The sequence below is a fragment of the Pygocentrus nattereri genome, chromosome 15, assembly GCF_015220715.1.
Source record: "Pygocentrus nattereri isolate fPygNat1 chromosome 15, fPygNat1.pri, whole genome shotgun sequence".
NCBI classification, from domain to species: domain Eukaryota; kingdom Metazoa; phylum Chordata; class Actinopteri; order Characiformes; family Serrasalmidae; genus Pygocentrus; species Pygocentrus nattereri.
In genome coordinates this window covers 24,744,552-24,771,004 of record NC_051225.1, presented here as the reverse complement: position 1 = coordinate 24,771,004, position 26,453 = coordinate 24,744,552, and the positions used below count along the sequence as shown (strand labels likewise).

At 39.1% G+C, this 26,453-nt stretch overlaps 1 protein-coding gene across 1 annotated transcript in view; it reads right to left on the bottom strand.

Annotated features, from left to right (window-relative positions):
• Positions 1 to 25,554, bottom strand: part of LOC108437279 (ephrin-A2) — a 120,804-nt gene extending 95,250 nt beyond the window's left edge. Inside the window, exon 1 of the mRNA XM_017714274.2 lies at positions 24,398 to 25,554. Coding sequence (XP_017569763.1) covers positions 24,398 to 24,537 — 140 coding nt within the window. The 5' untranslated portion in view covers positions 24,538 to 25,554. The remainder of the gene's footprint in view (positions 1 to 24,397) is intronic.
• Between the last annotated feature and the right edge of the window lie 899 nt (positions 25,555 to 26,453).

Here is a 26,453-nt window from a genome sequence, read left to right as displayed (position 1 = left end):
ATGTTGTTTTTATGAGCACAAACACACTTACTGGTTGTAAATAATATACTTACACTCCTAAAGCTTTTGCACAGTACCATATATATACTGTATACATTTACAGAGGCATCAGCTTTATTATTTGTATTTGTCTTCAACAAATTTTAAGTATTTAGTACAAATGTCTTTAAAATGATGAAAAATGCCAATTCACTTTTGTGTATCCACCACTTTGTGACCATTAGTGTGAGTAATGCATTCACATAGTTCAAAAATTGCTTCGCATACAACGTTTCCCGGACTCCTTCTGTAAACGCCAATTTTAGTCTATTTAAAAGGGCCCCTGGTTATCATTAAACATATCCATAGTTTAGTCTACAAACAAAATGAAAAACGTATTTCTGGACAGCATTATAATGGACTTTCCATTGTAATCTCCCGCCAGCAACAACTCTAAGCAAATACTAATTATTGACTGAAGGTGCCAATTCACATTTCTTGCGGAAGCAAAAGGAACAAAGTGAACATCAGCAAAGCCGTTACAGCCCTGATGTGAAGTTTCCACCAGCAGTTTCTGTCCTATTATATTTATCTTGTACCATTAGCTCATGTACAGCCAAGATGAATAACAACGTGCCTGTAAAACAGTGTAATATTAAAAATGTTGAATAGTAAGCATGACCTCTCTTTCCACATATTCCTCCGCACCTCCTCCATGCTCTGATGCCCTCTCTTCCACCTGGTCTTTCCTACTCTCCCTGATCCTGACGAATGGGCCCGCTGGTTTTATTTATTTATTTGCACACATCCTCCTGCCTCATACCTCCTCCCAAAACCTTTCCACTGCCTTTTCATTTTCACTCCAAGCGCCTTAGTCAGTGGACCATTTCCATAATCTCCATTAACCACTTCAAATGGGCCCTTTAAGAGCGCTCCAATTTGCATAATCCCATTAACTCTCCAGTTATTGCGCTGCCTTTACGACAATCCTTTGCAACATTCGTACAGGGGTGGAAAAAGAAAAGAAAAGAAGGACTAGGTGGGTCTGAGCCAAAAAAATACAATTACATATATATATATATATATATATATATATATATATATATATATATATATATATATATATATAATTTATACATACACAAATGTATACATAATTTATACATACACAAATACATAAACACTAGGAGTAAACTATACATTTATTTTATAAAGAGACAATTGTACCAGCATTTACTTGTGATGATACATCTGTAACCTTTCTTCTCTCTGTGATTGCACATGAATGTAGCTAGCAGCTTAAATAAGCAGCATTGGGTGTGCTTAGAGTTGACGTGGTAGCAGGTAAACCTTTTGAATGTGCATAGAATACATGAAGGAGTGTTAGTTTTATATGAAGTATAAATACATACAAGAGAAATCATGCAGCACAAGTGTGATTCAGTCTAAGTCCTGTATGGCCACAGCAATGCAAAGTTTTGTGTTTTTCATGTTCTATTACACACGATTTAGCACAACAGCTAATTGTGAGGTCCTTCATGACACGTATCAGGTGTGTCAGAGCAGGGAAAACACTGTGGTCCTCCAAGATGCCCTTGTTGTACCATGTCATCCGTTATGCCCAATTATGTTGCAGTTAATGAACTATAAATTGTATAACTGTGCCTTCTGGAAGCCTAACTGCTATTACCTTACAGTATATTTAAGAAAAGCAACTTTGTGTTACTTGAACAGCTGTCGTGTATGAAATATCCTGAAGCTGGTTAGTGCCCAGCAGGGTTGTACCCAACTAAGCATTAGCTTGACTGGCCGAAAAGTATGACTTTCGACTAAAAGTCAAATAATACCCAGCCCCTCCTTTTTCAAAACAAAAAGATAAATAAACAAATAAATAAATGGAATTAACAGAACATAGAACAATAGAACTTTTAGTTATACCTTCTGCTATAAAGAAAGCTTTTTATACCAATTTTTACATTTCTAAGTAGCAAGTCAACAAAGTGAACAGTCTTTGACACAAAATGACAAACAGCTAAATCTGTTCGAACAAGCTAAACTGCAGACTATGAAAAGTGATAGAATAAATACCACAAAGCCTATTTAGAGAAATAGAAAATCTAATTTAACTAATTTTCTGTTTCCCCCAGATGTGGTCAACTGGCTGAATCTGGAGCCCAAATTTTGCTTCTGTAGTGTAGAAATGGAGATACAAAACTAACATTGCTAATTAATACCAGAACTCAATAATCACCCACAAAACCTATTCCTTGCTGTAAAAATACATGACCTGAACTTCTCTCAACCTGCTCAATCCGCATCCAGGTCTCGATTAACATCACTCAGACATGCTGATGTGGCTTAAAGCACCTTGAGACTTACTATGAACAACAAAAACGAACAAAACTGTGAGCACCCAGTTCAAGCAATAGGGTGTGTATGCACAAACAACCTCAGGGATAGGAGTGCTGATCTAGAATTACTACTATTGACAATATTAGAGATAAACATGGAGGAATCTGATCCAAGATCAGTCTTGATTTGTATGTACCTGTCCTAGTATTGTCCAAAATGGCTGATCATAGCGATGAATGTAAATTCATACAGAGACTTCTGGGCAGCATGATCCAAACTTCCATTTGCAGAATTGTTTGAAGTTTAATATTTTTGTTCGTTTGCAATTATAAATCATAATAGTCGCTGCCACCAGAGCAAAATTTTGGATCTCTGAAAAAATAAATACAGGAGAAGCTAAACAATCCTAACTTTCAACGAATCAATAAGACAACATTATAAATAATATATCTTTTGGGTCATTCGTCAAATGTCTACACAACGTAAAGGACAGCCAGCATTAAAAAAAAAAGAGACAGCAACAAAATATGTGAATAAGACAAAATAATATAAAATGTAATAAGATGACTAAGAGACCCAATTCCTTAAAACCTCAGTACGTGAAAAACTCTGATCCAAGAAACCTTGCAGAAAATACGCTTGGGATGATGCAAAAGAGTCAACTAAACATTCATTTAAATGAAACAATAATATACAGGATAATATTTTGAGAATGATTTTACAGCATTTACTCTGCTCACTTGATAAACAGTTGCTTTGCATATCATTTGTCTAAAATATATCACAACTTTGATTTCTGGTTCATGAAGCAATAGTGAAGGAGCGCACCTAACTAATTAATATTTTGTACAGAAACCTTCACTTGAAGCCATGATTCAACTTCAAGACACCCAGATTCAGAGAAGCAGGAAATAACATCAAGCACAGATTTAGAATTAGACCCTAATAATCAAAACAAACTTGCCCACGCATGCATTATGCATATGTGTGCACATACCCCCACACATCCCACTACAGTGATATATGAGAATGCCACTGCTACGCCTGCTCCTGCAACAGGATGGGACGAGGAGTAGCAGGGGTCGGCTATCGTACTGGTGTGCAAGGCACAGTAAAGCTGGGCCTGCTGCAGAGAGAAGAAGAAGTGGCAGAATTTTTTCTCCTCCTTTTCCTTCTCTTTTTTCCTCCCGTTCGACTCCAGCGCCGATCAATAAGCAATCTGTTAAGGTTTTACCCAGAGAAAATGCTCCTAATAAAGACTCCCTCTGGGCGCCACTGTGAGCAACAGAGAAACACAAGGAACAACAGAGGCCCGGCGCAGGGCTGCCGGCTACCTGTGTAATGCACGTTGGTGAAATCTGTCCCGGTTTCGGGTTACCAGGATGGGAATTCACACCGCCGTGCTCTTGACTGAATCCTAGCCAAGACTGAGAGCCGCACTGATGGAATGCTTTGGGCACTAGCATCATGTTACAGATTCCCTCTTCACACCCCCCATGACACGTACCTCCCACCTCCACAAACAGCATGATGGATGGGGGGAAGGCCATGTTTGAATGATACACTGTACAACATAGCCGTGCTTGCTGTGATCAATACTCATTAATCACTCAGATGTGGTTCTGGCTTTGAAAGCCAAATGGAGTTAACGTGCAAGAGTGCAGGAGCATGTGGCAAGATGCAGCCTTTAAGCTCTTTTTGATCACAGACCATATCTCTAAAAGGCCCATTACATAAATGCATCTCGAATAATCCATTCACTTTCCTTCAACTCTGATCCGGATAGCTCAAACCTACTGTATGTGTAACTAGGTCTCGTTCCCTGTGGGAAGGGAAATATATGAACAATTGCAATTCTTTGGGTTTCAATAATTTATGAAAAAAGGCCACACAGTAATCTGAAGTCATTTATAATGAATGGTCTGAGGGCATTACTTTTTTTTTTCTTTTCGTAAGCATATTATATGTTACTCGATAGAAGTTAAACAATGCACATCAAAACATGGAGCAGGGAAAGGCAATAAAACAAGTTTTGTTTGTTTTTCATTAAAGAGAAATCCCGTACTTGAGTACAGTTATAACAGTGCAGCCAACACAGAGAGGAGGTCGTCCAATTCCCAGGCTTTGTTATAATAACTAATAATCAGGACATTCATTTCATACGTCTGGCTGCACCATGCGGCCAAAAGCTGAGGGCAGGTCATAGCAGTACTTCAGAAAAGGTGTTATTATAAAGGTTTTCAAAACATATTGTGAGTCTTCTACATTCATCACCAAATTTTCAATATTTATTTCTGGCACAAAAGAGGAAAGCTGCAAATCTAAGGTTTGCTTCCCTCAGGAACTGGGAAGCCATAGAGGCTGATTATTACATTCACAGCGTAGCAAAGTTTTGTAGGGCTTCCTGTGGAAGTTACAGAGCCTTAGCTAACATGGCACAAAATGCATGAACTGTGAAAACCTAGGCAAATATCATTAAACAAATGGCTACTGCCACAGCTTTAAACGTTATGGATGCAATAATATAGGAATTGTGTGCCAGTGCATACATCCAATATTTTTCATGTACATATTAGCTGATGTCAATTCATAAACATTTGTAAAATATAAAAATTAGGACTAGATTCACTGGGAAATGTAACATATCTTTGCATTGGATTACAATAACGCAAAAAATGAATAAAACACATCGTATCAAAGTAGCCCAGGGTTACCTCAGTTTCCTGCTCTTCTAGCATGCAAAATATGTTATTAATTATCGGCTTGAAATTGGCTTGGGCAATTACACATTGTTTATCATAATCATGATAAATTACATCACAATATGTCACAGTATGCTTTCTGAGTATGATGTGGATATCGTCAGCACTTAAAGAACATTGAACTGCATGTTTTATTAAAAAGAGCATAATTAGTGCCATCTCATTGGATTTTGTCCAATTGAGTAAGTGAAATGTTGAGTAAATATAATTTGTTACTCATAGTTTTTCATAATAATGTTTATATGTGGCACTTCTGGTTGTTATGTATCTGTTGCAACTTATAAAACTTGAAAAAAAAGGAAATATCATGACATTGTGTATCGTGAAAACTGTGTATTGTGATATTGTAATTTTGCCATATTGCCCACCTGTAGTCTTAAACACCTGTTAAATCTAAACATCTGTCCGATGCCAAAATACAAGTCTGCTATTATTGTGCATTCTTACTAATCACACAAAACTTTTTTGTGAATGAGTAACTCCAACACTGACATGGGGGTTTTATAGCTGTGCTCCAAATCAAGCCGGGATACTGATTTAAGCCAAGGTGAGGGCCTGAGGCTGTTCTAATGCTTTCCATCTTTCCTGTCTAAGCAGACTGAGTGGTGCTTAGCCGAGTGCTGGGAAAGCACTTCCACCAAACGACAGGAGAGAGCAGGCACGATGCCCCCCAGAGAGGCAGAGATTAAGGGCAGCATTAACAAGCCCAGCGCTCTGTGCCAGCTCAACCCTCCCTGGCACTGGAGGGGCTTGCGCTGTTTAACAATGTCCTACAATGTGAAACTGACCATAGACAAAGCTGGGGATGAATTCTTAAAGAGTAACATGTGGTACAGCAACCAACAAAAATGATTTATGGGTGTGCTCTGTTTTAGTACTTGAATCCCGTATCTCTTGCCAACTCAATGCAAATTTTGAGTGACGGATACTTTAGATATAGGGATGAAAGAAATACGTCCCTGTCTTAAGTCCATGGTTTCCTACAAGTTGTGTTTTGTCAATGAGCTAATATATCGTTGCAGCTGAATGCTACCTGCATCTACGTTTCAAGGCAATCTGGGCTCCTTTGACACATAATCCATATAATAGACTGAGAGTCTATTCTTCTTCAACTGCCACATTAGATAAAGGCAAGCCTGATAGACTAGGCTTTTGAAGTGATCTGAGTGCTCACTGAACTTTATTGGTTACCCACTGCTCCACCCGCCCACATCTAAACACAAAGACCATCCATACCCTCAAGTCTGTTCAAGCTGATCAGCCATGCAGACTGGTTCAACTAACAAGTCTTTGGTTTCCTTGAAAAAGAACTTGAACACAGCCTCTTTAGCCCCCCTCGGTCTCTCCATACCCGAGAGTTGTCTCGTTTTAATTACAACTCTGAAGGGTGTGGGCATGGGCCCGAGGTATCCTCACACTGACTGGACCAACAAATTCACTTTCTATGGGAACTGCAGTTAATTGCAACTACTGAACTCCGACAAGGATGGAGAAGCAGGCGGGGAGGTGGGGGATGCTGTTCCTGGACCACAGAAATCCTTTTTGTTGAAGCTAATGTGGCAGAAAAGACTCTTCCAGTGGAGTCTATCTTGGCCAGTTTAATCCCTATGTATGGAGTGAGCTTTATAACAAAGGGTTCAGCGGACTGATGCTTCCGAGGATTCCCCAACTGCCCGTTCAACAGACAGATTACAACGGCCCTGGCCGCTGCCGACTTTTAACTGTACATTGGGTCAGTATGATCCTGAGGCTCTTTGGTGAGTGTAAGAAAAATCCACATCCTGAGCACCACCCTTAGGTCTGTGGTTGAGTCCTGAAGAGAGATCCAAGATTATGTAGGGGTCACAAAGATGTTGATAACCACATGATACTCTCCTGCAAGCTTGCTATTCTTAACATGAGCCCATAGTGACTAGTCATACTATTTCAGCCCCTGTACTTTTTCAGGGAACTCACCACATCTTTCCATTTTAACAGTCTTCTGTTTCAGCATGGCTGTCTTCCAGTCTATCTCCATGCAGGAAGGTTATGCTCAAAAGCACCTCTTATGCCCAGTGATGGGTGTGGGCCCCACACTACTCTTGCTTGAGATGGTCTGTCACAGAGAAGCCATAAAGAACACATCTTGAAAAGTCCTTCGCTTGAGGTGTGGTTATGAACGATGATAATGACCCATGAAATTCTTCCCTGGCCTGAGTAAATGCTGAGGCACCAGACAGTGGCTTTTCAAAAGCACTAAGTGCTTGGACACCTGGTGAGCGAGTAGTTACCTTGACCGTGGCCAAAAGCTTTTGGAAAAAGAGTTGTATGACTATTAAACAGCATACAAGACATAGAGACTATTTTCCAGGGATGCCTGTAATAGCGTGCCATGCGGTTCACTTTATGAACAATTGTGGATGCTGGATGGGACTCACAAATGCCATGCCAATAGAGACTGTGTGTGACTGGACTATTTCTGGACTATTTCTCTCAGAGGTGAAAACAGAGGTGAAGAAAGAATACAAGGCCAAGAGACACACAGAAATAGAACAAATGACAAACACAAGTTTAAGGTCACAGGTTTAAGAGGGGATGCACAACCAAACCAATGGAGTCTTGAAACTTCCATGGCATATAATATGCCTGCAGTCCAACAGCCAGGGACTCTACATTCAGATTGCAAACTTGTGCTTTAACAGTTACGTGGACTTGGCTGCATCATTTGTCGTTAATGAAAAGAGCAAGACCACCTCGTACCACTATTTTGTGTTTCTGTCTGATTGCACGCTGTGGCCCAGTGCAACTGCACAGTCTGGAGCTGACAATGTTACGGTGTTACAGTCTGCTACAAAAACCCTATATTCACACAATCGCCTTTAATGAATGTAGAGCAATACCCATATTAACAATTTCATAAGAGGAAATAATAGTGCCAAATGAAGCTTACTCCTGTTATTCATGTCAGTAAGCTTAGCTGTGTGCCCATGCATCTATAACAACCAGAGTTGACTACTAGAAGTGTGATCAGCTGCACCACATTCAACCAGTTTGTTAGTGTGGTTCTCAACTCAGAAACAACAGGCAAAAAAGGAATGTTTAATGTAAATACATGGCAAAGTGACTACTACAAGCAGTGGGTTTAAGCAATGAAAAGAATTAATGTCGTGTGAAATTCTGAATCATGACTTTAACATATCATTATTTGACTTTAGGGAGGTCGCACTCCAGTTTACTTGCCCCTGATCAGTTCTGAGTACTTAAATTTTGAGTACTGACTGTGTTTTTTTGTTTTCAAGACAATCCAGGCACATCATTTTGGTAACATGCTTTAGACCGCCGATTAACGCCGTTTGCATAAAGTGACATTTTATGTTTTGATTTTGGCCTATTTTTAAGGAAAATTACTGTTACATATTAACATCAATATCAGCTCATGATTCAATCTGACTGACCTTCCACCCGACTGCCAGTCAGTTAATGCAGTAAAATCAATTACACACTCTGAACTGATATCTTTTGTTTTTGTTTTTCTTTCTCACTCTTAAAATACATTAGTGTTCTGAACAGACTGTGATTTCATATTTCTCTAATACAGTGGTGTTAAACTCCTACAAACTCAAACACATTAATAAATCTCAACAAGTCCATGGGCCAGCTGTGTTTTTATTTTATTTTTACTTAACATTTTGCCATGACTACAACTGGCCATTGTTGATTCAAACTATGCCAAAATTACAACCGCAAACACAGGCAATGAATACTTCAACGATTCAAAAATAACTGTTAAACCTCTTGAAATGTCCCCAGTGTACAGTACGTTTTTTAAAACTGCGCATTGACTTGAACTAGAATAGTGAATTGTTTTTTAGGGGCACTGTGCCATAGATTGCTGTTGGGGAGGGGGGTGTGAGTACACATTACATTGCAGTGCATGCTGGGAACTGTAGTGCAGGTCCTGGTGAAATGTTGTAATATTAATAGAAAAGTAAACACACTTGAATTTTGTGGGCCAAATAGGATTGTGTCAAGGGTCTGTGGGCCTTGTGTGACAAATGGGCTCTAATACCTATGCAGTAGCCCACTCCTTTCCCTGACACACTTGAAAAGATGGTCATTCTAGGGTTCTTTACTAAAGGAAATGATTCTACATAGAACCATGAACACTCAAGGAACCCTTTGCTTGATGAAAGCCCCAAAAAGGGTCCTGCTATTATTCCCAGCTTATATCACTTCAATAACAAAGCCTATATAGAGCCCTTTTCAAAAAGGTTCTAGCATATTCTCCATGAATCTAAAGAACACTTTCAAGATGCAAAGGACCTTTAATCATGCAAATGGTTCTTTGAGTGTTTATGGTTCTATATAGAACCATTTCCTTTAGTAAACAACCCTTGAAGAACCCGAGTTTTCAATGTGCCAATACCAACATGCCAGAAGCTGTAAGGCTGGCTGTAAAGTAGAACATTCTCGTTCTCGAAAAAATATTTCCTCACTTTTAATTAATTTCTAAAAACTCTCTTCACTGCCGCCTGTTGTGAATAATGTATATTTATGGCATCTCTAGAAAAGCGCCATAAATACAGTGTGAAAAAGATGCAAAGGATCTGAAGCAGACCGGGCTTAAAATAGCTGATACCTGATCCACTTAAACATGCTCGGTTCAACTCCCATTCTCATCCACGGAATTGTGTCATGACATTTCAACTTGACATTACTGGTTTGTTTCTGGGGGCTGATAAAGTTATCTCTGTTGTAGCTCATGCAGAGCAATTGATTGATTTTGGCCTTGTTTATATTTCTCTGAGACAAAACATGCAACCCCTCCTTATCCCGATCATCTCTCTCCACTCCATTAGAGAGGGTTTCTTCAAGCAACCTCAAAGCCTTCTAGAAGAGCCTGGGCTTTTAAGACAAAATCCTGGGATTAAAGGCATATTCCCCTGGGGTTTTCTCTTTAGCCCCCCAAAAGACCAGAGTGCTCCAACTAGTCATTGACCCCTTTCACCTAGAAAGTAAAATGTGCAGAGTTAGCAAGTAAAATGTGGAGAAAGAACACGGTTGTTTGTTTTGGGTTCATATATTACAGTCATTACATGAAGACGTGGTGACATCCAGGTCTACACATCACTACTCATACACACACAGACTCAGAACTCTTACTATTTTTAGCAATAGTCCTGCACAAGCGAGAAGGACTGTGATGTGGGTTAGATGTTTAAAGGTTGATTCTTAAAGATTGTGTAATGCATGGTATCGAGTGCCTTAAGTACATAATGTGAGAACAAACTCAGAAACCTATCAGGCTGGATATGTGCTCTGGATTTTTGCCTTGACAATGCTGTTGCAGAGTCAATTCACAAATTGAGAAAGAATTATTTGGCAATTCAGCTACACGATGCCGCCAGGCCCTAACAAATCAATGTCACCAGAGGAGTTGTGCTGTGTACGCTACGTACTCGATGCCAACAGTAACATCATTTTATCAAATTCAGTGTCGTAGAACTGGAGCTTTCTCTGTGCTTCTGTATTGTCTATTTGTATATGAAATAGGCACAATGCTTCCTTTCACATTGAATGCACCACTTTTTTTGTGAGTTCAGGAGCTCACTCAGACTGCAACCCAGATACTCAGTAAGAGCTTATTATAGATTTGTTTAATCAGAGTAACGATAAACCACAAGTGCTGGTGAGACTTATATTACTGTTTATGAGTTTTCTTATGAGAAACTGAATAAAAAAATCTTAGAATTTTCACCTTAGATCACATTATATACATATTAAATACACCCAAGAACAATATTCAGAAATTACGTTATAAACATAAAAGAGTAAAAAGTGATGGAAGGTGTGATATTAAACTACAATGAGTGGATGACCCAAGCAGAATGTGGTCATGTGTGGCATGCATTAAATAAAACTGAAAAGAAAAATGGATCAATCATTTTTTCAATCATACCATATACAACTCAGTGCCCCAGGTAAAGCAACAGAGAGTATCAATGTTCAGTACCTCATCAAAGATGCCATCGAAAAATGCGATGATGCCAGTTAAGTGCTTGGCACTTTCCCAACGTCCTTGCATGGACCCAAAACATACCTTTGTTTTGGGCCCGTAATTCGGCTTAACAGCAGGATGAACAAGAAAAGGGAGTCCCTAATCCTATTAGTGTAGCACCTGAGCTGGAATGGCTAATCCTGTTTAAACTCACTACACAGGCTCTGTAATCTCCCCATATCCTGATGTTCAGCTGGCTCCACCAGCACCCAGAGGTGAGACTACATTTTATCATCATGGAGGGAGCTGGAGCAGTAGTGCCATTCACACATTTACCTGGATTACCCTACGCCAAATCTCCTGGTGAAATATCACAGTTAGTCCTCCAGCCCAAGAGGTGTAAGTAAACAGCCTGGGCAGATAGGATGCTTCTGCTGGAGGCTTCACATTTTCCTTAAGACATGTTCAGCAGGAATCATTAGTGACTGGGCATAAAAACAGTAGGCCTAACTATATTGTGGTGTAATGCAGTACGTGTGTGCAGACCAGTGCTCTCCTGTGGTATCTGGAAGGACTGATTTTCACTTGTTAGAGTCCATTACAAACTCATGTTGTGCCCAGCCTGAATGAGAGGATGTAAATGGCAGGCTAATGCTTGCATCATATTGCTTAGTTTTTAATGCGCTACACACTAATTTTAAGGCCAAAATAAAATTATTAATCTCTTTTCCAGGTGTGAAGATGCACTCAACTCAGATCCCACTTGTGGAGCAGATTTAGTAGCAATGTAGAGCTATATGGCAGTTTTTTACTGGAGAAGCAGCATCTAGCCACAGAATGCCAAAAAAATTAGTTTGGCTTGGTTTTACTGAGATATGGTGTTGTACTTTTGCACAGGGGGTAACAACAGACATGAAACTCAGACTTCTTTGCTGTTGTATTCAGTGTGCGAAATACTACCTGGTGTTGAGGAGGTTCCATGTTAGCTGGTTTATCCAGCATTGGTGGGCAGCTAACTCACTTGCCATAGTGGCGCTGTTTCGTCTAACGATTCCTCTTCTGAAAATGCTCCTTTCCAATTTGGTACTGTGGTCTTCAACACATTCATTGAGATTGTACACATGTCCTTTTTACGTCTTCGGTTTGAGGAATGAATAACAATTCATTTGTTCAACCGAACTTTTGGGAAACTGGGCAAGTTTTCAGATTTACAAATATGCTATGGAATACTGTTAAGTTTTTCAAAGGCATTCAGGGCATAGTTACAGGTGCTGTGTTATGAAGGACCACCTAGGTGAACAAATTTGCTATGGTGCCACCCTGAGGCAGACCAGTGCTGTATTACCAGTAAATTAAGAATACCAAAGACAGAAGATCCCTGACTGTGGCTGAAGCAGGTTAACAATGAATTTGTATTTGAGTGTCTATGTTTCCCTAATGGCATAGCGTAATAATATGTTTATTTTTAGGAACTTTCCAGAAATTTGGTTTTAAGACATTCACAGGGAGTCTTGGTTGTACTGATGGGTCAAACCATCGAGCGTGAAAAAGCACTAATGAGAGAGCACTTAGGCTTGAGTGATTTCCATGGTCAATACTGATATCAAAGTCTGCATGTTTGCACACTGAACTGAATTGTTTTTAATTACTTTGGAAGACATCCATTATTTGTTTATCTAAAATATTTTTATTTCTTTCATTTTTTGAAATCCTTTCGCTTTTCATCTCATGCATTTTGCTATGAATTTTGGGTAACTCCACAGGCAAAGTCTTCCTGAAGCCTGCATCCCATGTGGCCTCTCCGGAAATTCGCAGTTTGCATTATCCCTCTTATGGTCTACATGAATGGCAAAATTAAACAACCCCATGGCCTTTCTCTGTAATTTCAGAGAAGCTAAGTCCAGAGAAGACTGGAGATTTAAACTGGGCAAGAGACTTCACAATCCAAACAATATTTAGTGTTGGTTTAAGGAACTATTAATAATGTTCTTATACATTTCTAAAGAAATATTATTCTACAAATAATTCTTTGGCCCATTATGAAATGTAAAGCATTCAGTCAGGCATTAATTCTTCTGATATATATTACCTGACTGTTAATAAAGTCCTAATCACACAACTGCACTTGTTGAAAACAAATGTACAGAGAATGGAAAATGTGCATTTACATGTTCGGTGTATGTATAGTATTTTTTAACAATAATTCTGGGAGATGATCAGCCACGCGTGTGTTTCATGATACCTTATACACACAATATAACAGTGACAAAAACCTAATGAAAACAATGCACTGTCATATAAAAATTGGTTTAAGCACTTCTGCCACTGCCAGCGGCAGGTTTCATTTTTCTTTGGCCGCTGCATGCGACTGCAAATTCTGAATGGAGCACAGCTGTGCGCGGCAGTGTTGCATTCCTGCGCTGGCAATGCATTTGCTTGTAGCAGTACATAATTGAAAGCAATAACAAATGCTGTTTGTTTTAACAACGAATTTCATTTACAGTACATCACAAACCTTCACAATACAGCTATAACAGCACAGCATAATATCTGCTAACCACAACCAGTGCCTCAAACAAAAGGTGCCTTTATTCAGAAGTTTCCAATGAGATTTCGCAAACATCTTAGATTTGTAACAGCCCTTTATACATGCTATGAATGTAACAGCTTAGACCTATGAATGTATTAGCCTAATTTGGAGAGTGAAAATGGCTAAATTCTCAAATCAAACGAAGTCAAAAGATGTTTACTTGCCCTAAAGCAAAGACCTAAGACAAAGATAAACTAGAACAGTAATTATCAATATGGCAAGTTCATTGATTTTGTCAAAAGTAGTTTGCTATTTGCTCCTGGTACAGCTTTCATCCTTAGAAATCTCTCATAAAGCTTGAAGATGGGTTAAAATATCACTTCCGGTCAAAATTTCAGGTTACAGGTCCGCATATCAGCAAAGAGACAGGTGCACAGCTTAATTGCTGCTCCTCACTCTCAGATCTCACTCAGACTTGTGAGTTAATTTGGTTAATTTAACACACATCGGTAAAATCATGGTTGAATACCAAGCTCTTGTCATGTCAAGTGCAGTTTTTTTTTATTTATAATGGTGTGACCCACCAATGAGGAAAACGTTCAGTAGCTGAACAGTAAATGTGAAAGTCTTTCCTGCCTCATACACTTGAAGAACTGACATCTGGCATGGAAACCAAAAACTACAGTTGTGCAAAAGTCAGAGACAACTGTTCTTTTATTACATTTCTACTAGGAAAAAGTTGAAAAAATATTTAACTGAAAATTACGCAAAAGCCCCAAAAACTAAACAGAACATCAAGTTTGTCAGTATTTAGTGTGTCCACTCTTTGCCATTATTACAGCTTTCGTACTTTTCAGGAGATTCAATTTCAGTTTTTTAAAGAAATCTGCAGGGATGCTGTTCCACACCTCCAAAGTTCAGTCTTAGAAGTTGGTTGCATTTTTGCTTCTCACAATTCCACTAATCCACTAACTCCAAACACATTCAGTGATGCTGAGCTCTGGACTATTAGGCCCACTGCTCTGAGAACACCAGCTGTGTCTTTTATTGGTATATTTTGTTCTTTTTGGTGTATTTACATTTCTCATTAATACCCTTTCAGACCCATAGCATTGAGCTGTCTTCTCAGAATGGACAAAAAAACTTTTTGGGGGATTTTTTTCAGATCTGAATGAGCTTGATTATCTCTCCTCTTTAAGTATTGTGTATCTGATGGTGACAGTTTTGGTGGTCTGAATCTTGCATGACTGTTAGAAGTCCCATTTTCTCCATATATTATTGTAATGACTTCATTAACTTAAGTTTTAAAAACTCTTCTTGTGCAAATGGATTATTTCATATCTAATCAGAAATATCTCCAGAAAAGTTGTATATAATGGCTGTTTTGACTGAAAATGAAATACAAATGAAGAGTACTCTCTGACCTGCCATGCAAAGTACTATATGCGCAACTAAACTGAGAAGAAAATCACTTGAACAAAAATCATCTAAAATTTCTCTTCTCTTGATCAACCTCTCTCACGTGCACTTTCACTCTCACTCTCTGAACTTCCATGACAGATGAACTCTACAATGTCACTTGTTTCAAGCTGTGGCCTGATGGCCTTTGTGCTTGCGATATTAGAGTAGATTCCAGTTCCTATCAAGGAATCAAAGAGAACACCACGTTCTGTCTCTGAGTGAAAGTTCTGAAATGGCCCAAACTCTCCCACATCACAGCCTGGTGGTAGTGCTGTCACGTTTTCTTTCAGGCTACTTCTTGCCCCAAAAGCCTTTTGACAGAACAACATTCAAGCTGATAAAAATCTTCTGTATCTTTTTTGTAGCAGTTCTGCTTTATAGAACAAAAAATATGTTATGTTATATGTGCTATGTTAGAAAGAATTTCCATACCCGCAAATCATTAAACTTCAAAAACTTCCACAAACCTTATCATTGAACATTTGTTTTATGGTGCAAGTCTCCTATTGGTGTGAGCCAATGGCTCATATGTGGAGAACACCATATATTTCAAGTGTGAGACATTTGGCCCACATAGGAAGTCCTTAAATCTGACTTATATTCTCATAAATTTTATAGAGTACTATTTCCCCAGCCACCTGGCCAAAAACAGGGACTAGCAAGCCAAACATGGCTGGGCACCGACAATACGCTCCAATAAAATCAATTTTCAAATGTCTTTCTTTAACAACGCACAGGCATATGTGCTAACCACATATAGTATGTTAAGATCAACAAAATATGGACAGGAAACAATGTAACAAAGCAAAGACTATTGAATAAAAGGCATAAAGAAAGGCATATGGATGCCTTATGTATTATGTATGTTAAGGTCGAGTCAATGACATCAAAATAGTGACGTTTTGATACCTGTTCGCTGAACAAATTGTAACACATTAACAAAACCAATAGACTCACTAATCAGTAATACTACTACTGTCAAACTACAACTTAAAACTTCAGTGGAATTTATTTTTAAAATATAAACGTTTCATCTAATAAGAAAATATTGGACATCCAATCCATAATTAAACAGCCAGAAATATCAACACAAAGTTTTTAAGAATATCAGACACACACTTCATGCTGAAAAATAGGCCAACGTACCACAACTACTAAGAACCAGTGATAAATTCAGCGGGAATGCCTGCAATATGCTGAGAAGTGCAACTATAAGCCATACACAGTCATGTTTATGTTTGAAACCACCAGAGAAAAGCTGAATTTGTCTAACTGAGAACCGCATGGACCTTGCAGTGCTGTGGTGATCCAGCACTTCTGTATATCAAAACTGTCCCAGTAAGTCCACGACTGAATTTGCAGTAGGTATTTAGAGTACGGGTTGGCCACTTCTGTTCAGACTGTTCCTAACCCCAGAGCCCCCCATCCGCCATCAAACCCCCAGATAAAAGCCCTTCCTCTGTCTTTGAGAGAATGACAGGTTTGACATGTCTGCAATTCAGGAGAGAAAAGTCCCAGATGACTTGGGCTGCAATGCTACACTTTTCACAGGCTTTCCTTTTTTCCTCCCCTTTTCAATTCTTCCCCTTCCCAAATCTCAAGTTATTTGAAGGTCAAAGCTCGCTGCGCTCTGTTGTATGGCGACTGCCTGCCCTCTCGCTTGAAGACAGAACCATGTGCTCAGTGGCTTTAGTCGGTCAACACTGAGACAAAAACAGAGGGCATTAGAAACACAGAGGTTACTTTATGAAACAAAACTACTCCATTCAATTTGCACTGCGAAGAAAACTCGTTCGACTGAAATCCGTAAATCATAACTAGGTGGAAAACTATTTAAGCCTGTGCGAGAAATTTAAGATGGTATTTGAAATTCTTACAGCGATATGATTATATGTATTAATTGCTGAATTTGTTATTGTTATTTCCGAGCAATACAGTTAGATGATGTTATAGATATCATAAGAAAATAAGTCTGACTTGCAATTGTTCTGACAAAAGTTTCTAATTAGGAACATTTTTAACATCAGGAACAACGATTGTTTCTTGTATCAGGGCAGTTCAAATTCTATAACTCTGTGAGTCGCTTTTAGCAGAGAGAACGATAAAAAATGGAAATCATTTTAAAGCTAAACTTACTATTTCAAATTACTATATGTAATGTAAATATATATTATTTGCTATGTTAAAGAATCTGGCTAATCTGGCATCCAGTTTGAAATACATGAATATTATGGAAATTATGTAAAGACACAACCAGTAGCCACAACAACCAGTAGCTACTAAAAATAATATGCACTGTAAGAATCAATCCCAATCCAAGTAATTACTAGTACAGAATTCAAGCATGAGATTTTAAGTGACATCATTAAGCAACACGTCTTGCAGGCAGACTTGTAAATTTAAAACAAAACAAATCAGGTCATTTCTACGCATTAGGAGAGTAGCATCTGCCATTCTTCATTAAAACAAATTAACAACAGTGAGATCCCTGTGCTTTTAGCTGGTGAGCTAGCTAATATAGCAGGGAATTATGTTGATGTGCTATCTAATGTGCTAGCTACAGCTAAATAGATGAATTTTGACAAAGATCTGGGTAATATAATAGATTATAATAGATTATTAATGCAGTTTTCAAAACAGTATCAACAATGTGATCAAGTTCCAAACAAATGAATTCGTCCACCGTGGCTTCAGAAATGGGTGAAACACTACTGGCTGCAATACAGCTCAGACTGTATAAAATGTACAGCCAATTTTATTTGTTAAAGTACATGGAAAACCTCTAAAAAACAAAAATTACAGTCGGCCACAAGTCTCGAGTTTTCATGGGTCAACCGTACAAAACTGATAGATAATGCAGAAACAAAATGCACTGTTCTAATGTTTGGACCTCATATTGTGCACTTTCTATGATAATATGTATGCAAGTCTCTCACAGGCCAAAAAAAAAAGGTTAATATGTATGAAACCTTGCTTTAAAATGCTGGTTTCCACAATTCACAATGATCCCAAGAGGACAAACGGCAGTTTGGATCCTTTTAAGACAGACTCTCACTTCACTTAAAACACATAATGCAGCTAAGAGAGGGCTCTGTGCCACTTTTTCCACCATAAATACTGCACACTGAATAGGCAGGCATTGAGAAAAGTCTCAACCCTGTGAGGCTCCTTGGAAGCTGGAGCATAAATAGGAATACAAGGGAGAATGTCCAGGGCTAAATAAGCTGGGACTCTGTAACTTCCCAATAAAATGCAAAATAAGACCTACATGTGCAAAGCCTAGCCTGAAACTGGTTTGTAAATAGTCCATAGATCTAAGCTCATCCTTTTTTTTTTCTTTTTTTTTTTGCTCTTCTTGGTGTCAGTGTTCTCTGAGCACCTCGCTCAAACCAAGTCTGGAGTTCTCTTGATGCACGTGATTGCCAATGTGAAAATGAATGTGGGTCATGCATTAAAATTTATGAGAAGTGCAGAAGGCACGATGACGTAGAGATAGGGGCTGTTGCTAGGTATAAAAACAGAATAAAATAAACACCACAGATACGTCTTACGAATGGGTATTTAGTGTAAAATACAAAGAGGGGTGGTCATAAAGATAAATTACACATTAGCCATTAGTTTCATCCGCTAATATTTTGAAAGTACATTTTGACGATAAAGCAAAATGTGCCCCGCGTTTGATTAAAAATTTAAGGTTAAAAATAAGTTGCTTGGTTTAAATTAATGAACAATAAAAAGGCAGGAATCATAAATTGTCCAGAAGCTTTACTTTATCAGCGAACATCCCGAAAATGTATTGTATTTATTCACGGTAACACAAAATACACGTCGTGTTCAGGTTACAATTTAAGATATATAGTAAAAAAAAAAAAAGCTGTTCCATTTTACTTAATGGTGACTGTATTTGCTGGGCCATGTGAGCAATGGGTGTAGGGCTCTGGAGGGGGGGGGGGGGGCTTTCAACACTTTTTTCTTATGCAAAATTATTAAGTATAAAGTATTAAGTATAGTCTAAAACATCAGACATGATTACTAATTTCTTTTATGGGACAGTATTTTCTGTGTGGGATATCTGAAGAATGAAGATTATTTATTAAATTAAACATCTAAAAAGCAAAGACTAACAGCTTTTTAAAAAAAAAAAAACAGAATCAGGTATGATAAGAGGCACAATCTAACCCTTGACCATCTTAATGGATGATACTCACAGTGACTATACCAACTTTTAAAAATAGCACACCTCAGTCTGACTCAGTCAAATCGCACTTCGGTGTTCAGTTCCCAGAATTTAGATACATTTTAAATAAACACCATTCAGTAAATTTTCAATGCTACTCAGCTTTTCCCCACCAATAAATGTTTGTAGTTTTTTTGGTTGCTTTGGAAGCCGTGCACGTTCTAGTTGAATGACCTTGCATACCACGTCTTTCAGTTGCAGGAGAGGGGCGCAGGATACGGGCCCGATAATAGGCCAACAGATAATATTACAGCAGAAACACAAAAAGCTGAGATTCGCAATCATTTGTGACTGTTCAGTCATCGGACAGAGAGAGAGACAGACAGACAGACAGACAGACACACAGACACACAGAGAGAGAAGACTGTGAACCATTTATTCCATCTTGTATTAGCATAACCTTGATTAACATTGGAAATGAAATGGTGTGTCCTGCCATATGAAACCAGCTCTGGGCTCATGCTCACTCCGGGTCATTTTATTTAATGAAGCTTTGAACCTAGATTACTGATTAGCAAATTCCCCTTTCATAGCAATTGCTTTTGCGGAAATCACGCACCAACTTTTAATCTTTAATGAGATGTTAGCAAGGCTTTTAATGTAATGTTGGGGCATGCTTAACAGAAAATTCGCTATTGGATAGCACTTTTTCCATTTTTTATCCAGAGAAAAAGGACTGAATCGGTGATGCAGCTTTTGCTTTTACAGTTATTGATAATGCAATCTAAACTTTGAACTTTGACATTTTATTTTTATGTTTTAATAATCAGATTTAGGCATATCGAGATGACGATGTTGGCATTGTTTTTGTTTTCCCTGCCAACTTATACAGATACTCGATCAACAAATATGATAAAAAATATTACACGTATGGTCTTTAAATAGAAAATGTTAAATATTTAAATATCACGACTGAACTGTAAAATACATAAAGCTGACTCTTTATTTTACCTAAAGGCCAACTGCATTATTGCCTACAGTGATCCAAAAGAAACAGCCTGGTATCTCACAGAAATGAAGGAACAGCCAATGTGACTCCATATGGTCATCATAAAGAATGCAGTGTCTTTGGCAAGTAGACATTGCTGACCACTATTCCTGCTTAATCAGATTCCCAAACTAACAAATATGCTGTGTCTCATGCTATGTCAGTTTAAGTGCCTTTGCTATACCATGCTAACTGTTCATTAATGGAGAAGAGTCATTGGAAAAAACAATGATTATACTTTTAGTGATTTAATGTCTCAGGTCATTCGATTAAACCGCCCAGATAAACTCGGATCTTGTGACAGCGATGGAATAAGTCATGGGACGGGCAGCGATTAGAAAGGCGAGTGTACTTAAAAAAAATGAGTGCTCATTTTTTTTAAGTACACTCTGACTCTGTTTTCCTGACCTTCAAGATAGGAGGTCATGTTCCAAACAGATGGAACACTCATTAGTGCTTTGTGTGTCATTTCAGGGGGGGGCAGATTTCACACACAATGAAGAAGAAATTAAACAGTAAATTGCCACCCTCTTGACGCCATAAATTAATTACAAGCTCTTGCATGGATATAGCTGATTTATGCACACACCAGAGTGACCCTAAAGTGTTTCCCAACTAATAAACTGAAAAATAAAATAATACTGCAACCCTGACCAGATAAACAAATATTAACTGCCACTTTTGGAAGAGATAATTTCCATTAGGAAAACATTAAAAGAGGAATTACACATCCACTCGGTCCTTATTGTAAGGCTCCTTCTAACAGAAGTGTAATCATTCCTGGTCCACAATCACACTGGACACAGGGATGTATAAGAACTATATATAAGAACTACACTATAAGAAATATTTTAGTCTAGAGGGGTTACTGTATTGGGACATTTCAGGACATTTCTTTACACCACTGTTTTAAACCTAGCATAAAATTTCGCTGATTTGCATCGCACCGCGTACTTCATAATATTTTCCTAGTGATTACATTGAAAACTGTGCTGCTCTGTCAAAATTCACAACATTTATAGGAACGTAGATTAATCTGCTGCAATGTTAAGACCAATGTAACCCTGTACTCCATTTCTCGACATCAGCTTACACCATTCCAAGGGCAAGCATGAGCCTCAGAAGGTTGAGAAAATGGCGGACAAAACTGTAAGTTGAGGCGAAACATAGCGTAACGCCACCTAGAGGGCTGTGCAACCCAAACTGTGTCAAACTGTGAAGGCACAAAAAATTCCACCCTGTGCACTGGCTCGAATTGTCTAACTACAGCGTACAGTGTACATGATGGGCTTCAAAAAATATCATGATAATCAAGACAGCCATAATGTCAAGGTCAACAACAAACCCCCAGTTCCTTGCTTCTGTGTAGCCCAAATAAAACTGGTGAGCCTAAGTTAAAAAGAAGACAAGTTAAAAAGACAAACATCAATGTTTCTGCCAAAATACTGGTTTTTAATTTTGACTTGAGGTACCATGACCTAAAATGTTGAACTGAACCAGTGTCCATGATTAAGAAAAGCTATTTCACAACCTTGCATTTTTACAAACCTGCCTTTTTCATCCTGTGTTCTTCTTCAGTTATATACTTCTCTAATTTAACAATTCATTGAACACTTCACAAACATTTAGAAAAAAAACGTGAATAATTTAAAAAAAACAGAAAGCCCATAAACACCCAATGAAACCTTTAATATTGCAATTAAAATAAAGCTAAAATACTTACGACGCATATAAAACACCTGAAGTGCACTGGATAGCCTATAATGTAGCTGGTTGAGATCAACCTCACACCACAAAATTTTACATGTATGCTGGAAGAAAGCAATTTAAAGAAGCTCCATATAATAGAAAAGCGCTAACAATGTTTTAAACTCACCAGAAACACATTTTAAGGAAAAAATAAGAGTATAATTCTTGTGTTCCTGTATTTTAAAAAAAGTTTTAAAACTAATTTTACAATTAAGGAAATTTATTATTAGATTTTGCAGAACAGAGTCAGAAACGTACTCAAAAACAATTAGCCCCAATAACAAATACATAAACTTAAATGAAATTAAGTAAGTAAATAAAGGCAAAATAAAAATCACTCCAGTGGAAATAAAGTACAGTACTTTTTCAGAAACTGTTTAACCAGGCTGAAGCACGCAAGTACAATATCACTTTGCCTCATGTATGTACTCGCAGCTGTAACTCATATACAAAAGAATGGGCCTCGTTTTCTACCCTTTCGTCCTTAGTTAACTCACGAGTCTCAGCAAGCCGCAGAGCTGCTGTGATCAGCCAATTCACCTTAAGGATGTTCCCAAATCACTCAAAGGTAATGCAAGATTTTATCACGCTGACTTCAAACACCAAAAAAAGAAATCTGCAATTAGGCACGACAGCATTGCTGGTTTAATGACCATTATCAGGACAGGAGCCCGGCTATTTCCAAAAATTTGTCCAAAAGTTGTCCTGGTCCAAATCTGAATTCTGCATAATAAACTTGTAATAAAAGAAACAAAGCATAGATAAGTACATTGGTAAGTACAACTGGCAGTGTCAATGAATGCACTCGGAACTGGAACCTTACGCTAAATACAACACAGCTGTCCTCATCCTCACCCGCTTTAGATGGCATTTCACCTGAAAGCTCAGCAAAGAAAACTACACTCAAGTATAGATTTAGAGTAAGTTGTATGGCCGTCTCTGAGGTAATAACTCACACTTCCCTAAGTTTTCATTAAGTTTAAGAAGAAGGAGTGATCACAAAGGTGAAAAAAAGTGTGGAACTACTGGGGCTTTGCCTGGGTTTTGTTCAATAAATGGTCATTTGGTTCTATCAAAGTACAATTTATGGCCAAATTTTCACAAATGTAGGCTGTTAAACACTGACTACGAATAATGAGCATTTATGAAACTGCTGAAGAAGCTTGGCATTTGACCCAAAAGTTACACAAAGTTCTCCTTACAAAACTTGGAGCACAAAAAACGGCTTGCACAGCTTTGGCCGTGATACAAAATCGCACTTTACCGGTCTATTCACTTGTGCCATAGCCTTTTACTTAAAAAAGATAAATAGTAAACATTGTATGAACAATCTCAAGGTTACAGAGTCTACTTTACTGGATATTTCTACGGCAACAACCTCTGAATATTGCAAAGTCCAGCACAAACTTGTGCCCAGTGCTTCCTACCTCTTAACGCAACTACTGATCTATTGGATGTCCAGCACATATTGTACTGGACCAAACGGTACGATCGGAAATAGAGTTCATGCAGTGCAGGACCAAAATGTGAAAAATAAGTTTGATGAAGCTTTCAAAACTATGAAGCACTGCAGGCTACAGACAAAGCTCTGCCTTCTGCCAATGACAGACTGGAACTTTGCCCAAGACTTGGAGCATGGTGTGGGGAGGGGGGGCTGGGACTACTTGAGCATTTCATCTGAAAATGTGAACCATATGCTGACATGAAAGTAGAAATCAAAAATACCGGTTCATATGAGAAATGTAAAAAAGAAATAGTGGATGGTTAAATAACCACCTTAAAAATGGGAAAAGATCCCATCCCTGTTAGGCTTTAATACATGATTTTGAACACACATCTGTCCAATAGATGAGCGCAACAGGGTGCAAGGCAGTCCAAGAAAGGTCAAAGGAAAATATCACCAAGGGTGCAAGATCCAGGGCCTAAAAATGATCGTGAAACCTACAGCACCGCAGAATATATGGGTCAGAGAACCACACCATAACAAGAGTAATCTGCACGCAGAGTAATCATACTGCGGAGGCCTATAAGCCTGTGAGCAAAAACCTCCAAATTTCACCTGAACAGAATGGATCCAGAGCTGCTGAAAAGTAAGTCAAGCCTGAAACAACTTAGTAGAAGTGAATCATGACTTGCCACTGACTCCATTTTAAGTATAACATTACAAGAGTAAAGAAATAAAATAAATGCATAACAGCAAATAACCCTACAGGCATTCTGCACTCATAGAGCAAAGGTGAGCTCAGTACTGACTAATTCACTACATGGTTAATAGCCAAAACAATCCTTGATGTCCAGGGAACAAACTTTAGACTGAGTGGCCAATGAACCCCCACCCCCCACCGCCCAACCCCCTGCTTACCTGGGATTCGTGCTGTTCCAGTACACAGCGTATCTATCTGATATGATCTTGCTGTCGTCCGCCCAAACTGTGACCCAAAACAGGAGGGCGAGCATCAAAAGTGTCAACTCCATTTGGTAGGCAATGCAGTTTTTGTCCATTGTGTTCAAACGTGAGAGTTGGCCTCGGTGTCACTCCACAGCCTCTCTTCTCTGTGCGCTTGGGCGAGCGCGTGTTCCTGAAGCGGCTCTTTAGAAAGAGACGAACAGCTCTGTCCGTGTTGTTACGAAGGACGCGTGCTAAGGTGGACAGTCAGGAAGGTCTTAACTGCGACCATCACATTCTTCGCCCTCAGTCTGTACAGCGAGGGGAGGGAAGCTAGTAAAGGGCGCTGCGCTGCACTGTTTTGGAGCAGTTCACACTCATTCAAACCGTTCCCAACTTCACGCAAGTGTCCACTGTAATCCACTCCATAAAGAAAACGTCCCTTAAGCGCATCTCTTACTGACTCGTGGGTCGGTCGCTGTGAATGAATGCAGCCGTTTGTCTTTCAAATCCATGCTTCAACTGCTCACTCGCGAAAACTTTCCTCAGCCTCGAGAAGACTCGGCTAAAGCTGACCACTCAGCTGACTCCCATTCAGCCACGCGTGCGGGGACCTAAAGCTAAAAGCCACTCGCGAACCACACCGTCCGTCCTCCACATGTCTGTGAGTGAGTGAGTGAGTGAAGTGAAGTGAGCGGGTCCACAAACTCACCGCCGCGCTGGGCTAAGTTGGTTTAGCCGGTGCGGCTGCAGCGTCCTCTCCGTTACAGAATATCCTCACAGAGAAAGCACCAAAGAGACGTTTCTGTCCTCTTTAAGGGTCCACGGGGAGCTCGGCTCAGCTCAGCGAGAGCACCATCCTCCTCCGCGAGCTCACTGAGAAGTTGTCGTTTGAAAGTTGCCTCCTCCTCCTCCTCCTGCTTCTCTGCGGTCCTGCGGGCTCCGGCTCGCTGCCAAACCACTACGGAGGGCTGAGGGGGGACACCGCATCACTCACGAAGTTCAGGCCGTGGCTGCGTATCTCCGCGCCGTTCCGGTCAGCTACAGCGAGTTTGTCTCGTGTGCCGCCTTCCTCTCAGCGGCTCCGCACTCTGAGGGAGACCGACAGCGGTTTCCTTCCCACTCGAGTCCGCTCCCCCCTCCGCTCTCGCTCTCCGCGAGTCTCCCGCCTGCTGAGTGACCGCGCAGGCGGCCAATCACAGGCCGAGGATTCGGCGCGCGGGGCGGGGGCGGGGCCCCTGCACACAGACTCAAGCGTGCAAAGTTTTGGTTTTTAAAGAGTCGAAAAAAAAAAACTACTGCTAAACTACTGAGTACTAAATCTACCTTTAGGCTGTGCATTAAAACGCAAGGTAATCAAATTAGTACAATAAATTAAACTAATCCGATATATGAAGTTGCATAAATAAACGCGTAAAAGTTTGAAGTGGAATAGAATCATCAGAAATAAAAGATTTAAATAAAATAGATTTAAAATCAATTAAAGTAAAATGAAAAAGGAATAAAAATGGTTAAATATGGCATTGTACTCGGTATTATAATATTAATGACTCGTTATATTTATTACTCATTCGTTATTCATAATGATCATTTTTGCTTTTTTATTTTGTGTTTAAAAATGCTGCATTATAATAAACATTGTCATACTAAGGACAGTCCCCATATTATATCGCTTTTTTATGTTTTCATATATTTTACTTAGTGTTACAGATATCCTAATACATTGCAAACTGAATATAGTAAAAGTAAAAAACAATGGATTTAGCTATGTCACTGATTTGAATCATATTCATTTATGATTTATGAATCTACTGTATTCGGTTCCGCCTATTCTCAGGATGTCCATGGACAGCAAAACAGATCTTGCACAGGCTACTTTAGGCCTACATCTTCCCCTTCAGCCAGATTTATCTGTGGAACAGAGAGACCGCCTTAAACGGCAGGCCTGCCTGCTCTGTGGCTGCTGTGTGCGGAGTGCTTGTGTTTTGACTGTGTCAGAGAGCAGACGCATATAGATGCTCTAATGTGTGAT